General features: G+C 41.5%; 1 protein-coding gene across 1 annotated transcript in view; it reads left to right on the forward strand.

Annotated features, from left to right (window-relative positions):
* golim4a (golgi integral membrane protein 4a) overlaps nucleotides 1-14,488 on the forward strand; it is a 109,166-nt gene that overhangs the window by 49,024 nt on the left and 45,654 nt on the right. Inside the window, exons 3-4 of the mRNA XM_072572671.1 lie at nucleotides 1,723-1,772; nucleotides 6,821-6,874. Coding sequence (XP_072428772.1) covers nucleotides 1,723-1,772; nucleotides 6,821-6,874 — 104 coding nt within the window. The remainder of the gene's footprint in view (nucleotides 1-1,722; nucleotides 1,773-6,820; nucleotides 6,875-14,488) is intronic.

Consider the following 14,488-nt stretch of genomic DNA (forward strand, 5'->3'; position numbering starts at 1 on the left):
CGGTAGTTAGCCTTCTCCCCAATTTAGTACTTCCAGCTGAGGACTACTCTTACCATTATCCATAAGTAACTTCAAACTTATGGAATTATGGTCGCTATAATTGTTCTCCTCCTGAAATTGCAATCACTGGGCTGGACTCATTCCCCAACACCAGATCTAATACCACCCCTTCCCTTCTTAGACTATTTACATCTTGCTTCAAGAAACCCTTTAGGACACACCTCATGAACTGGCCCCCACCCAAGCCCTTGGCACTAATTGACTCTTGTCAATATAGGGAAAGTTAACATCATCCATCACAACTACCCTGTTGTTTTTACATTTTTACATAATCTGTCCATATATCTTTCCCTCTATCAACTGTTATTTGCTGGGAGGCCTGTAGTGCAATCCCATCAAAGTGTTTGCATCCTCTCCATTTCTGAGCTGTACCCATTTAACTCGCTGGATGAGCTCTCCGTGGTGTACTCCCTCAGCTATTCTCCTTTATCAGTAATGCAACTCCCCCACCTCTTTTCCACCCCTCTTTATTTCAGCTGAAATATCTAAATCCTGGAAAGTTAAGTGGCTAGTCTTGTCCCTCTCTCAGCCAAGTCTCTGTAATAGCTACAACATTGTAGTTACATGCTAATCCAAGCTCTAATTTCATTTGCCTTACCTGTCATACTCTTCATGTTAAAACAGATAGTATTCAGACCGCCAGTCTTGCTGTGTAACCTTTCCCTGGCTGTTTTTACTCTTAGTCCTGCTGACCTTATTCACTTGCTGACCTACTGCTCTGGATCCCAGCTCCTGCCAGACTCATTTCAATCCTCCTGAGTGACACAAGGAAACCTCCCTGCCAGGATATTGGTGCACTTTAGGTGCAATATGTTTTTCTTGTACAGGTCCCACCTGCCCCAGAAGACATCCAATGATACCTGAAGCCCTCCTCTTACACCAATTCTTTAGTCACCTATTTAACTGTACTGTCTTCTTATTCCTAACCACATTGGCACATGGATTAATCCTGAGATAACAACCCTTCAGGTCCTGTTTTTTAACTTATTACTTAACTCTCTGAACTCCCTTTGTAGGAACTCATCGCTCTTTCTGCCTATGTCACCAATATCCACCATGACCTCTGGCTACTTGCCCCCCCATTTGTGAATGCCCCATGCTTGCTCAAAGACATCCTTGACCCTAGCACTGGGGAAGCAACACACCACCTTGGAGTCTTTTTTACCGCTGCAGAAAGGCCTACCTGTGCTTCTGACTATAGAGTGCCCTATTACTACCGCTCTCTTGCACTTTGATCCTCTTTACTGTAAAACAGAGCCAACTGTGATGCCACTATTCTGGCGGCTGCTGTCACCATCCCTAATAGGTCAACCCTCCCCGCACTGCCGTCCCCCCCCAAAAAAAGCATCCAAAATGGTATATTTATTAGAGAGGGGAATAGCTACAGGATATGTCTACATGCCCATCTAGCGGTCGCCCATCTAGCGGTCACCCATCTATCTGCTTAAACTTGGATGTGACATTGTCTCTAAATCATCACAGTTTTTTTTCCTCCGTTGATATTAGAGATTCCTTACTGAATCAGCACTTCAATAAAGGAGCAAATCTATCAACCGTTATTCTGAGTTAGTGTGTGTTGATTTACTAATGCTGACGGTTCGAATGTTTTTGTTTCAGTTCAATCTGAATATTAACTATCTTTTTTTTTAAATTCTACTTTAGATTACTTGGTTTATAAGTTAGAAGCGCAGGAAGCCTTAAACAAAGAAAAAGTGAGTAATTTATTGTTAAGGAATGCCAAACTATTGTTTAAGGGTTCTTTTCATTGGAGCAAAGTGCATGTGCTGCGAACACTTGATGAACATTTCAGTAGATATCTTGAGCTGTGGTTAATTGAATAACACTTCTTGGTATTTTTAAGGATGTTTAGTTTGTTGAACTAAGGAGAACTGTGTTAGATTGTATTTTGCCAATGGTGAGGTTTTTTGTTTGTACTAATTTCCACTATGAATATGTAAGGGTGATGGACGTTAACAGTATCTCCAATCCAGCTGTCTTGTCCTACACAATTATGAAGCTTTGTGCATACTATATGTTTACACTGTCCCCCACCTAAATGCATAAAATCTCTTTGAAGAGATAGGGGAAAATGTTTAAAATCCAAGGCAATTGTGTTATTGGTAGAGAATTTCGTGTCATAGAGTCAGAGAGATGTACAGCATGGAAACAGACCCTTCGGTCCAACCCCTCCATACCGACCAGATATCCCAACCCAATCTAGTCCCACCTGCCAGCACCCAGCCCATATCCCTCCAAGTCCTTCCTATTCATATACCCATCCAAATGCCTCTTAGATGTTGCAATTGTACCAGCCTCCACCAATCCCTCTGGCAGCTCATTCCATACACGTACCACCCTCTGTGTGAAAAAGTTGCCCCTTGGGTCTCTTTTATACCTTTCCCCTCTCACCCTAAACCTATGCCCTCTAGTTCTGGACTCCCCAGATTTGCTTTCCCAAAATCTCCCCAGAAAGATTTGCTTTCCCAAAATGCAGCACCACACATTTATCTGAATTAAACTCCATCTGCCACTTCTCAGCCCATTGGCCCATCTGGTCAAGATCCTGTTGTAATCTGCGGTAACCCTCTTCAGTGTCTACTACACCTCCAATTTTGGTGTCATCTGCAAACTTACTAACTGTAGCTCTTATACTTTCATCCAAATCATTTATGTAAATGACAAAAAAGTAGAGAGGACCCAGCACCGATCCTTGTGGCACTCCACTAGTCACAGGCCTCCAGTCTGAAAAACAACCCTCCACCACCACCCTCTGTCTTCTACCTTTGAGCTAGTTCTGTATCCAAATGGCTAGTTCTCCTTGTACTCTGTGAGATCTAACCTTGCTAATCAGTCTCCCATGGGGAACCTTGTCGAATGCCTTATTGAAGTCCATAAAGATCACCTCCACTGCTCTGCCCTCATCAATCCTCTTTGTTACTTCTTCCAAAAACTCAATCAAGTTTGTGAGACATGATTTCCTATGCACAAAACCATGTTGACTATCCCTAATCAATCCTTGCCTTTCCAAATACATGTACATCCTGTCCCTCAGGATTCCTTCCAACAACTTGCCCACCACCAACATCAGGTTCACTGGTCTATAGTTCCCTGGTTTGTCTTTACTGCCCTTCTTAAACAGTGGCACCATGTTAGCCAACCTCCAGTCTTCCGGCACCTCACCTGTGACTATTGATGATTCAAATATCTCAGTAAGAGGCCCAGCAATCACTTCTCTAGCTTACCACAGAGTTCTTGGGTACACCTGATCAGGTCCTGGGGATTTATCCACCTTTACCCATTTCAAGACATCCAGCACTTCCTCCTCTGTAATCTGGACATTTTGCAAGATGTCACCATCTATTTCCCTACAGTCTATATCTTCCACATCATTTTCCACGGTAAATACTGATGCAAAATACTCATTTAGTATCTCCCCCATTTTCTGCAGCTCCACACAAAGGCCGCCTTGCTGATCTTTGAGGGGCCAAATTCTCTCCTTAGTTACCCTTTTGTCCTTAATGTATTTGTAAAAACCCTTTGGATTCTGCTTAATTCTACTTGTAAAGCTATTTTATGTCCTCTTTTTGCCCTCCTGATTTCCCTCTTAAGTATACTCCTACTTCCCTTATACTGTACTAAGTTTTCACTTGATCTATCCTGTCTATACCTGACATATGCTTCCTTCTTTTTCTTAACCAAATCCTCAATTTCTTTAGTCATCCAGCATTCCCTATACCTACCAGCCTTTCCTTTCACCTTGACAAGAATATACTTTCTCTGGATTCTCATTATCTCATTTCTGAAGGCTTCCCATTTCCAGCCGTCCCTTCACCTGTGTTATTCTGCCCCCAACCAGCTTTTGAAAGTTCTTGCCTAATACCGTCAAAATTGGCCTTTCTCCAATTTAGAACTTTAACTTTTAGATCTGGTCTATTCTTTTCCATCATTATTTTAAATCTAATAGAATTATAGTCGCTGGCTCCAAAGTGCTCCCTCACTGACACCCCAGTCACCTGCCCTGCCTTATTTCCTAAGAGTAGATCAAGTTTTGCACCTTCTGTAGTAGGTACATCCACATACTGAATCAGAAAATGTTCTTGTACATGCTTAACAAATTTCTTTTCATCTAAACCCTTAACACTATGGTAGTCCCAGCCCATGTTTGGAAAGTTAAAATCCCCTACCATAACCACCCTATTATTCTTACCGATAGCTGAGATCTCCTTACAAGTTTGTTTCTCAATTTCCCTCTGACTATTAGGGGGTCTAAATTTACAATCTCAATAAGGTGATCATTCCTTTTTTGTTTGGGTGAGAGCTAGATAGTGGTCATTTTGATGTGGCCCTGAATCAAATACCATTTGAAAATCCAAGTACACCATATCTGCAGGGGCATTTTATTTACTTGTGCCTACCTCAAAGAGTTCTAATCAATTAATGAAGTATGATTCCCCTCTTATAAAATCATGCTGAGTCTGCCTGATCCATGATTTTCTAAAGATCCTACTATTTTCTTAGTGGTAGGTTCTAGCAATTTCCCTATGACATATGTTAGACTTATTCGCCTGTATTTCCTACTTGTGCCTCCCTCCCTTCTTGAATAAAATTCTTGTGTTTGCTATTTTCCAATCCACTAGAGCCCTTCTAGGATTGAAGAAATTTTGGAAGATTGTAACTAATGCCTGTACAATCTATGCTTCCACTTTTTTCTCAGAGAATACACACTATCTTGTCTTGTTACTTGAAGCATCATGTTTAATAATCTACTCAGCCCTTTTGAAGAATGATGGTGCTTGTTTTAATTTCCTTCCTTTTTTCACTTTTTGATTTTCACTAATCTTTAAGAAGTTTTTTAGGTCTTCTACTGAGGAGACAGACACAAAATGGTTGTTCAGCATCTCCACTGTGGTCCTTCTTTCCACTATTAAGTCTCCTTATCAACATTTCCTAGGTTCTTGCATTTATATCACACTTTTTTTTCAATGCATCAGAACTCACCTCTCATCCAATCCTGCTTCGCACTTATATAAGTTGTAAGCTTCTGTCCTCCTTAACCCATTCAGTAACCGATTCAGTCCAAGGCTGTGCAAGTAAGGTGGTTTGGCCATGCTAAATTGCCCATAGTGTCCAGGAGTATGTCGGCTAGGTAGATTAGCCATGGAAGATGTGGGGTTACAGGGATAGGGTAGGGGGGTGAGTCTGGGTGGGATGCTGTTCGGCGACTACCTGTGGACTTGATGGGCCAAGTAGCCTTCTTCCACACTGCAGGGATTCTCTGAATCTATGATAATTTATCTACATAAATATAGTCTACTTCCCTCATTATTTTAAATTAATTTAAGTCATCCCATAATCTATGAATCTCAAAATCATATAGAAGTGGGATTTTGAACCTATCTGGGTAACTAACATAGAGTCATAGAGATGTATTGCATGGAAACTGACCCTTCGGTCTAACCCACCCATGCTGACCAGATATCCCAACCCAATCTAGTCCCACCTGCTAGCACCTGGCCCGTTTCCCTCCAAACCCTTCCCATTCATAAACCCATCCAAATGCCTTTTAAATTTTGCAATTGTACCAGCCTCCACCACTTCCTCTGGCAGCTCATTCCATACATGTACCACCCTCTGTGTGAAAACGTTGCCCCTTAGGTCTCTTTTATATCTTTCCTCTCTCACCCTAAACCTATGCCCTCTAGTTCTGGACTCCCCAACCCCAGGGAAAAGACTTTGTCTATTTATCTTATCAATAATTTTGTAAACCTCTATAAGGTCACCCCTAAGCTTCTGATGCTCCAGGGAAAACAACCCCAGCCTGTTCAGCCTCTCCCCAAAGCTCAAATCATCCAACCCAGGAAACATCTTTGTAAATCTTTTCTGAACCTTTCAAGTTTCACAACATCTTTCTGATAGGAAGGAGACCGGAATAGTGGCCTAACCAATGTCCTGTACAGCCACAACATGACCTCCCAACACATGTACTCAATACTCTGACCAATAAAGGAAAGCGTAACAAACACCTTCTTCACTATCCTATCTACCTGTGACTCCACTTTCAAGGAGCTATGAACCTGCACTCCAAGGTCTCTTTTAAACTTATGGCTTTCAACCCGATAATGCCTGTTGACTTTCCAAAGTTGTTCTGTCTTTCCCTTTCACTGTGTTGTATTAGATCCATTGTCATTATTGTTTGTGGTTAACAAATCAAAAATAGCACAATTTTGTATCTTGACATGATGTAGCTGAGCCATGTTGAACAGTGAGTAAGAATGTTAAATTCTTTGCTTGTGGAATTAGCTGAATTAACTGGTTAATTGTATAAGTGTGTTTAAAAAAAATACTGACATTCATAGAAGTGTTGCAAATTTACTGAATTGCGTATGTCATGTTCTGATCTACATTTCATTTTCAACTTGCCTCTATAACTTGTTAGCGTTTGTCTCTTCATGTCAGTGCAACAAATCATTTTACTTCGATTTAGTTTCTTTCTTACACTGGTTTCCAATGATCCAAAGTAGCCCAAAGTAATTTACAACACTCTTGTCATTGTTCAATGTGAGAGTATACCACTGTATCAATAATTATCTGAATCTGACTCACTTATTATAAATAAGCCTTGATTTGGCTTTTACTTATTATGTCCCTTTTATTTTGTTATTTTGTTTGGTTTTGATAGTAATCTCATCAATAATATTTGTGTTAAAAATGCCAACAGCATGTCAAGGTAGGTTTCTCAGTTTTAATTTCTGTTTTACAGCAAGATTCCAGTAACCGCTACAGTGCACTTAGTATCCAACACAAAATGATGAAGGTAGGTGCATTGTTATTTGATATTAAATCTTAGTTACAATATCTTTGAGCAAATGTTGCCAAATTATTTCACTTTTGCCAGTGAAAGATTCTGACGTAATAGTATATTACACATATGTTCAACATAAATTTGGTGCCTTAAATGCACATTGTTACATTGAGTGCACAGATTTTAAGAGTTCCTTTTATATCCTTGTAGTTTCACTGCAGACTTGAAAAACTATTCAAGATTACAACTTGGAATCTTCTGAATTATTATTCTAGATAATGTATAATTGTGGCTTTCCTTGTGAATAACTAACAACTTCATATGTTCAATGCCATAATTACAGTAGATGTCATGATTAATGTTAATAATGGAAAGTAGAATTTTTCATGAAGGGAAAGACTTTTTATATTAAAAGTCAAAACACTTCAGATGTTGGAGGTCTGAAATAAATCAGAAAGTATTGCCAGTGCTTTGCATTGCCCTTTCTGAGCTCCACAACAAATGTGGACAGAGATAGAGTTAACACTCCAAGTCAATTACCATGAAGTAACTCACCGCATGTGGTACATATTATACTGAGATATATCAGCTTTCCAGCTTTTGAGAATGATATTTGTTAAAAATGTTGCATGCCCAGATTTACATAAAAGTAAAATGTTGCTGATGCTGTAATTCTGGGCATAAAAATAGAAAATGCTGGAGAAACTCAGCAGGTCTGGGAGCATCTTTGGAGAGATAAACACAGTCACATTTCAAGTCTGATGAAGTGTGCATTCACTCTGAGCACACCATTTGAGTTCAGCTCTATGATCCATGTTTGGACCAAAGCTATCATTAGGTCAGTATTGTGTGTTCCTGGCAGAACCCAAACTGAACATAATTGAGTAGGTTGTTCTTTTGAAAGTTCTGCTTAATAATACTGTCGAAGACCCTTCCATCATTTTGCTCATTGTTGAGGGTAGGCTGATAGGGTAGTAATGGCTGAGTTGGATTGGTTGTGTTTTTTACTTAAGGACAAATGTGATCAATTTTCCGCATTGTTGGGTAGGTGGCAGTGTTGTAACTATACTGGAACAATTTGACCAGGGCATGGCTTGTTAGGAAGTGCAAATGTTCACTACTGTTGTCTACATTATTACATCAGGGGATATGTGAGTGAAGTAGACACAATCAGGTTATAATCTTTCTCATTTAAATCTGAACATTATTTTCTCTACTTATTACAAAATGGCTCCTCGATCAATAGAAAAAATAGATTTGGTTTGCATGATTAAATATTTTAAAATGTCCTTTCTCTGTTTAGTATCTGAAAATTGCTTACGCGTAATCAACCTTTTTCAGTTAAGTATTCATTGTCTCAAGTCCGATTAAAGCTGAAATGGAAGCAGGCTCATCTGATGTTAATATTGGTACCTATATTCAACTCATTTAAAATTCAGATGGTTTTACTGTAGGCAGAGTCTTTAGCAGGTTGCATTTTCATAGTAATGTTGGATGAAAGATTTGAAATCTATTTTTTAAATATAAACAATTTCTGCATGTTATATAGGTTTATTATTTTGATTTAATTAGATAGATGTGCCTGGGTTTATAGACCCTTAAGAAAGTTTTGTTTCTACAATTATATTACATAATAATTACTGTATATACAATCTCATTGATGATATTTTTAATATCTTAATGTCAGATCTCCTAGCCTCAGCTCAGAAAGCAAAATATTGAGAGACCACTCATATCGATGATGCTGTTTTCATTCCAATTTTGTGTTGTACAATAAGAGGTGTTGCCTTCTTGCAGAAAGATGGATGATGTGATTCCAACATGCCAATTTCTGGCAGAAGCTCGACAGATGCATTAGTGAGGAGTTTTTTTGTCAACATCTCTCGACATCCTGCTGTGTTCACTATGCCTTATGAACAGGCAACAAGAAGACCCTTGCAGAATTTAGTCGAAAACTTAGTTAAATTATGTAACTCAATACTTGAATAAGCTGTCAGACTCCCAACAGTGATTTTAACTGTGACTCAATCAGACAAGTTGTTCGGGATTTTCAATGTTAGGGAAGTCAATCCAAGATTAGAGCCTGCTTTTTTTTTAGATTAGATTAGATTACTTACAGTGTGGAAACAGGCCCTTCGGCCCAACAAGTCCACACCGCCCCGCCGAAGCGCAACCCACCCATACCCCTACATCTACCCCTTACCTAACACTACGGGCAATTTAGCGTGGCCAATTCACCTGACCTGCACATCTTTGGACTGTGGGAGGAAACCAGAGCACCTGGAGGAAACCCACACAGACACAGGGAGAACGTGCAAACTCCACACAGTCAGTCGCCTGAGGCGGGAATTGAACCCGGGTCTCTGGTGCTGTGAGGCAACAGTGCTAACCACTGTGCCACCGTGCCGCTATTTAAGGTAAGTTTCATTCTTTATTGGGCAAGGAGGAAGAGAACTGCTGTTCAGGGATTTGCAATGAAAGTTGAGCTGAGCTTTGTCACATTCAGGGCTGCAAAACTTTCTGAAAACCTCTCTTTTAGTACAGACTTCCTTTGATCTGAAGGTTTGCTCCTTCTTGTGATAACCACTGCTTTCTGATAGCTTCAGGTAGATTGCTAACCACAGTATAATTGCCCTGGGGGCATACTGCTGAGGTTAAAGTGGTGTGCCTCACTTTCTGTTCATGCTCACCTGGATCCCAGGCAACTCACAAAAGGGACTTTGTTTATTTGCATATCATCAAAATGGCTCAAAGGAATGTTAGATGGAATCAACCATTTTTCATCATGTTATTCTTAAAAACTGCAGGTGGAATTTTTCCAGCCCTGAATGATAGGGAGAGTGGCAAATCAGTTGGTAAAATCTGGTGATACCAGAAAGTTGAGATTCTCAATATCAAGAATAAAAGTCCCATTTTGTTCCAAAGGTTTCAGTGAGGAGATGTACATCTTGCTTGTAACCTTAGCAAGGCCAACTTGAATGGACATCTCATTGTTACCTAATCTCACCTCATTTATATGCAGTTTGCTATTTTCCCAGGCATTGGAGAGAAGCTACCCGGCAACAATTTCTTACATGAAACTCAAAGCAGGTATCTGGCAACAGCAGCGCACCATTTGATTCTCCTAGTGTCCACTTTGACCAGCATGCCATCATCTCAGAGCACACATACCCCCCACCCATAGAGTTGGGCATCAGGCACACGCCAACCTCACAACATCATTATGTCACATGTTAGCACTTATAATTGACTTCATTGCTGCTGATTAGGAGCTCAGTGGCATTATCCATTGCAATATTGTTGCCAGGCCACTTTGTGCATTGGGACAGGCACTCAGCTCGTGCACCATCCGAGGGAACATCTCAGGCTCTTCACTTGTTCTCTTAACAATAACTCACTTTGCGTCTAATTGGATGTTCACAGCATCTCTGCCTTGCCTTTTTGTGCATTGTCACCTCATTCAGAATTTATAGCGTCATGGTACTTCTGCCTTGCCTTATCTTGTAATGTAGACATGAAACTGGGCACATCAAGTTAACAGACATGTTGCTGTATGGTACTGTGCTACATCAATGTCAGATAAGCTGCATGTGCCAGCAGCTTATGTGGCAAACACACTGCATGTGCTTCAACTAAATGGCCATGTCTGAAAGTGTACAGGGAATGGTCCTCAGCTGAATCTAGGGGGACTGCGGTCAGTCAGCGGTTCTCAGCACAGTCATTCAAGGACAGCCTCGATCTCAGTTTAGGGGGTTGGAAGTATTCTTGGGATGTTTGGGGCAATCAGGGTCAATAATATCCTCACAGTTTGAGAAGTGGGCTACAGTTAGTCCCATAGGTCCAGTTCACTGAGTCTGGAAATTGGACAGTTGAGGAGTTGCACAAAGTTCAGTCAGGGTCTCGTAAGTCATCAGCTCGGACTGACCTTCTAAGTTGGTCATGTGGTCAGTCCTATTCACTGAAACTCAAGAAGGGATGGCAGTGTGGGGTGGTGGATGTTATCGGGGCCATTGCTGTGCAAGTTGTGGAAGTCAGTTGTGGGGATTGGAGGCAGCATGCTGGGGTACAAAGGAGACAATAACTTTAAAGAGGGCAACTCACTGTTTAGGAGTAGGAGACAGTAGAGCATGGGAGAACAGGGGTTACTGCAGGAGGAGACTCATCAATGGTTACCACTACAATGACATGGGTAAATAGTGCCTGTGGCTCAAGGGATAAAGTGGGAAGATGAGCAGTTAAATAAAAGGATTGTTTGGGACATGGGAATTTCAATCTTGATAGGGTTGACATGGAAGGCAAAGCAGAAAGGAACATGAGGTTTGAGGGGGCACCAAGATTACCAGGCTGAGCTTGTAACTTTCTCTCCAAAGTGTGACTTGTGTTTCCTTCATTCTCATCCAGATTGCAAATGCACAATCAAAATTTTAAATGCCTGTCACTAGACCAGGAGTGAGTGGAGTAAGATTTTTTTTATCTGTCAGGGAGCAAGCTCTACTTGGAGTGATGCGATGTCCTTTAAAGGCCTAAAGCATGATGAACAGATACTAACACAGATTAAAGTCATCTGTTGTAACAGAATCCTGGAAAGAAAACATCATGCATTAACCAATTACATTGACTAAAACTCCTGCTCACTCGCAGTCTTCACCGTTTCATTGATCATTTCAAATTAATCCAAGTAAAAGTTGTGAAGCACTAGTAATGTCAGGTGAGCTGTAAAGATTTACCTAAGTTCCACAATTTACAAACACTTTTCAAGGTCTTATGGTCTGCACAGGTCCAGGAGCTGCTAAGCTCTCACCTTTCTTGGGAAAAGATGGGTATTAGGGCTGAGGGGAGAAGATCACATCTTCCCTATGACATTTACAATTGCCTACATTTTGTGAACCAAACGACTTAAGAAGCATATATCTGAACAGGTCTATGGCATAAATGGTAGAGACATTCAGTTGCCTTTCTTGTTCGGGTCCTCCATGTCCCAGTGTTTAGAGGATTATATTTAAATGTCATTTCCGTGTACTATGACTGCTGAAAGATCAAATTCCCGAGAACCTGCATTGTTTCTGATATGGCTCACGTAGGCTGTTTGGAACTGACCCCAGTGTATCCAGTTAGAGAAGCTGTAATTTCAGTAGCCACTGCATAAAGAGTGTTTCCATGAATGGATGATGAACACATGCCTCTGGAGGTGCAGGACAAGTATCAACCTCTAGTTGATGTGGAGAAGCCTCCAAGTTCAGAGCTTCAAGCAAAAGATGCCCCTGTAATGCAGCAAAAGTGCAGCAGGCCCTCAGTCACTAATCGTCCATGGAATGCTATGCTGATGAAAGAGGGCCAGTGGTGCTATACTCTGTTTAGAGTTTGCGCTCAGCTCACCATGTCCTGCTGCTCAGGTTACCTACCGTGCAATAGTTTCTTCCACAGGGCCATGAGATATCTCCTCAATATGAGGTTTCCATGTGGGTGATAACTGGGGGTTCATTGCAGTGCAGCACAGATGGAGGATATCACTACATCCGTGGATGGTCTGCTCCAGACAACTGAAGGATGCAACAAGACGATATGATGGATGATGAGGGTTCATGAGAGCTCCAGCATTGCACTGAGTAAGAAACAAGAACTTTTTTCAGAAGGAAGCGTATCTCCAGCATCCAACAGCACAGCAGTGTCAGCCAAAGTAATCCAGGCAAGATTTCTTTGTAAACCTTATTCAATGGAACTGAGTTGCATGAGGTCATCTCTCATGAATTGTCAATATTTTGATGCTAAGCACTACTGGCCTTACTGATGGAGTTTAGATTGGTGTGACTATCTGGCAGACAGTGTGGGTGTCTCACCTGGATTTACATAGTAGCTGCCAGTCTGTCCTTGGAGCATGCTAAATCCAGCATGGGACTAATGGCGTTAGCGGACTCCTCCAACCTTTGATCCAGTTTCACAAGTGTCTCTGACAAAACAGCCTGTTGCTCCTATGTCAGCTTGTGCATTTTAATGAAATTGTTGATGGCTGACACCATGGGGTCCTCTTCTGCCGGCGGATGAGCAGGTGCCTAGTCTCCAGTGGTGCTCAGTGCACTGGCGACTTGAGCCTTGAATCCTTGGACAGGATACAGGAGACAGCCTTGTTAGTGCTCCGTCTGAGGGAGCTGTGACTTCTTCCTCAAAGGTGGAGAAGGAGATGTTGGCCAGAGAGGCAGCTTTCTTCAGGGTAGAGGCTGTGTGGGTGCTGCTGGTGTGTGCAGATTATAAGACAGTGACTCTGATGAAACAGGGGTAGAATTCTGGTCATGACTGGGGAAGCATGTCACAGGAGAATAGTTTTTCCTTGTTTGCCCGGACATGGAGGTCTCAACATCACCATCTGAGCAGTCGTAGCTTTCTCCTCCCAAGGTAAACTTCTCCCTTCATCGAGGGTGAGCAGAGGAATGTGAGGCACTTCACCACCTAATCTATTTCTTTCAGGCCTGTTGTGCGTGTTTTTCTCCTGCAAAAAGACAAAGTGAGGGACTGAGTGAGGTGAAAGTGGCATAGTACAAGCAGAGGTTGGTGAATCTATGGAATTCTCTGCCCCAGATTGCTATGGAAGTTGACTAAGTTCAAGATAGAGTTTGATGGATTTCTAAATACTAATGACATCAAGGTAACTTTGAAACTAATGAGAGTGTGGAAATATGACATTGAGGGAGATGAGTAGCCAAGATCTAGAATGCTGGAGCTAGCTCAAGGGCTGAATGGCCTACTCCTGTTCCTACATTTCTAATTATACAGTCAGAGAGTCATAGAGATGTACAGCATGGAAACAGACTCTTCAGTCCAACTCATCCATGCCAACCAGATATTCCAACCTAATCTAGTTCCATTTGCCAGCACTTGGTCCATATCCCTCTAAACCATTCCTATTCATACACCCATCCAGCTGCCTTTTAAATGTTGCAATTGTACCAGCCTCCACCACTTCCTCTGGCAGCTCATTCCATACGTGCACCACCCTCTGCATGAAAAAGTTGCCCCTTAGATCCATTTTTAACTTTCCCTCTCACCCTAAATCTATGCCCTCTAGTTCTGGACCCCCCCCCCCCCACCCCAGGGAAACGACCTTGTCTATTTACCCTATCCTTTCCCCTCATGATTTTATAAACCTCTATGAGGTCATCCCTCAGCCTTCAACGCTTCAGGGAAAACAGCCCCAGCCTGTTCAGCCTCTCCCTATTGCTCAAATTCCCCAACCCTGGCAACATCCTTCTAAATTAAAGGGCTTGATTTATTATTTTAAACTGTGTTTTCGATCTGCTAAAGCCTACAGTGGTTCTTGGATAAGCAAGATTTCAATTTTAAAGTTCCTGTCCTTGGTTTTAAATCCCTCTGTGACTTTTTCCACACTAGGTCTATAATACTCCCTCCCAACGATCCTGTAAGTGAATTGCACACACCTAATTCTGGCCACTTGAATAGCCCCAATTTTGATTCTCCAATCATAGACTTTTCTACCTTGAGCTACAAGCCCTATACTCTGGAATTCCTTCCCTACGCCTCTCTGCCTTTTGTCCTACCTTTCCTCTTTTCAGAAACTCTTTGGAACCTACATCTTTGACCAAGCATATGCTCATATACCACATCTCTTGCAAG

Source organism: Chiloscyllium punctatum, chromosome 6 (assembly GCF_047496795.1).
Source record: "Chiloscyllium punctatum isolate Juve2018m chromosome 6, sChiPun1.3, whole genome shotgun sequence".
Taxonomy (NCBI): domain Eukaryota; kingdom Metazoa; phylum Chordata; class Chondrichthyes; order Orectolobiformes; family Hemiscylliidae; genus Chiloscyllium; species Chiloscyllium punctatum.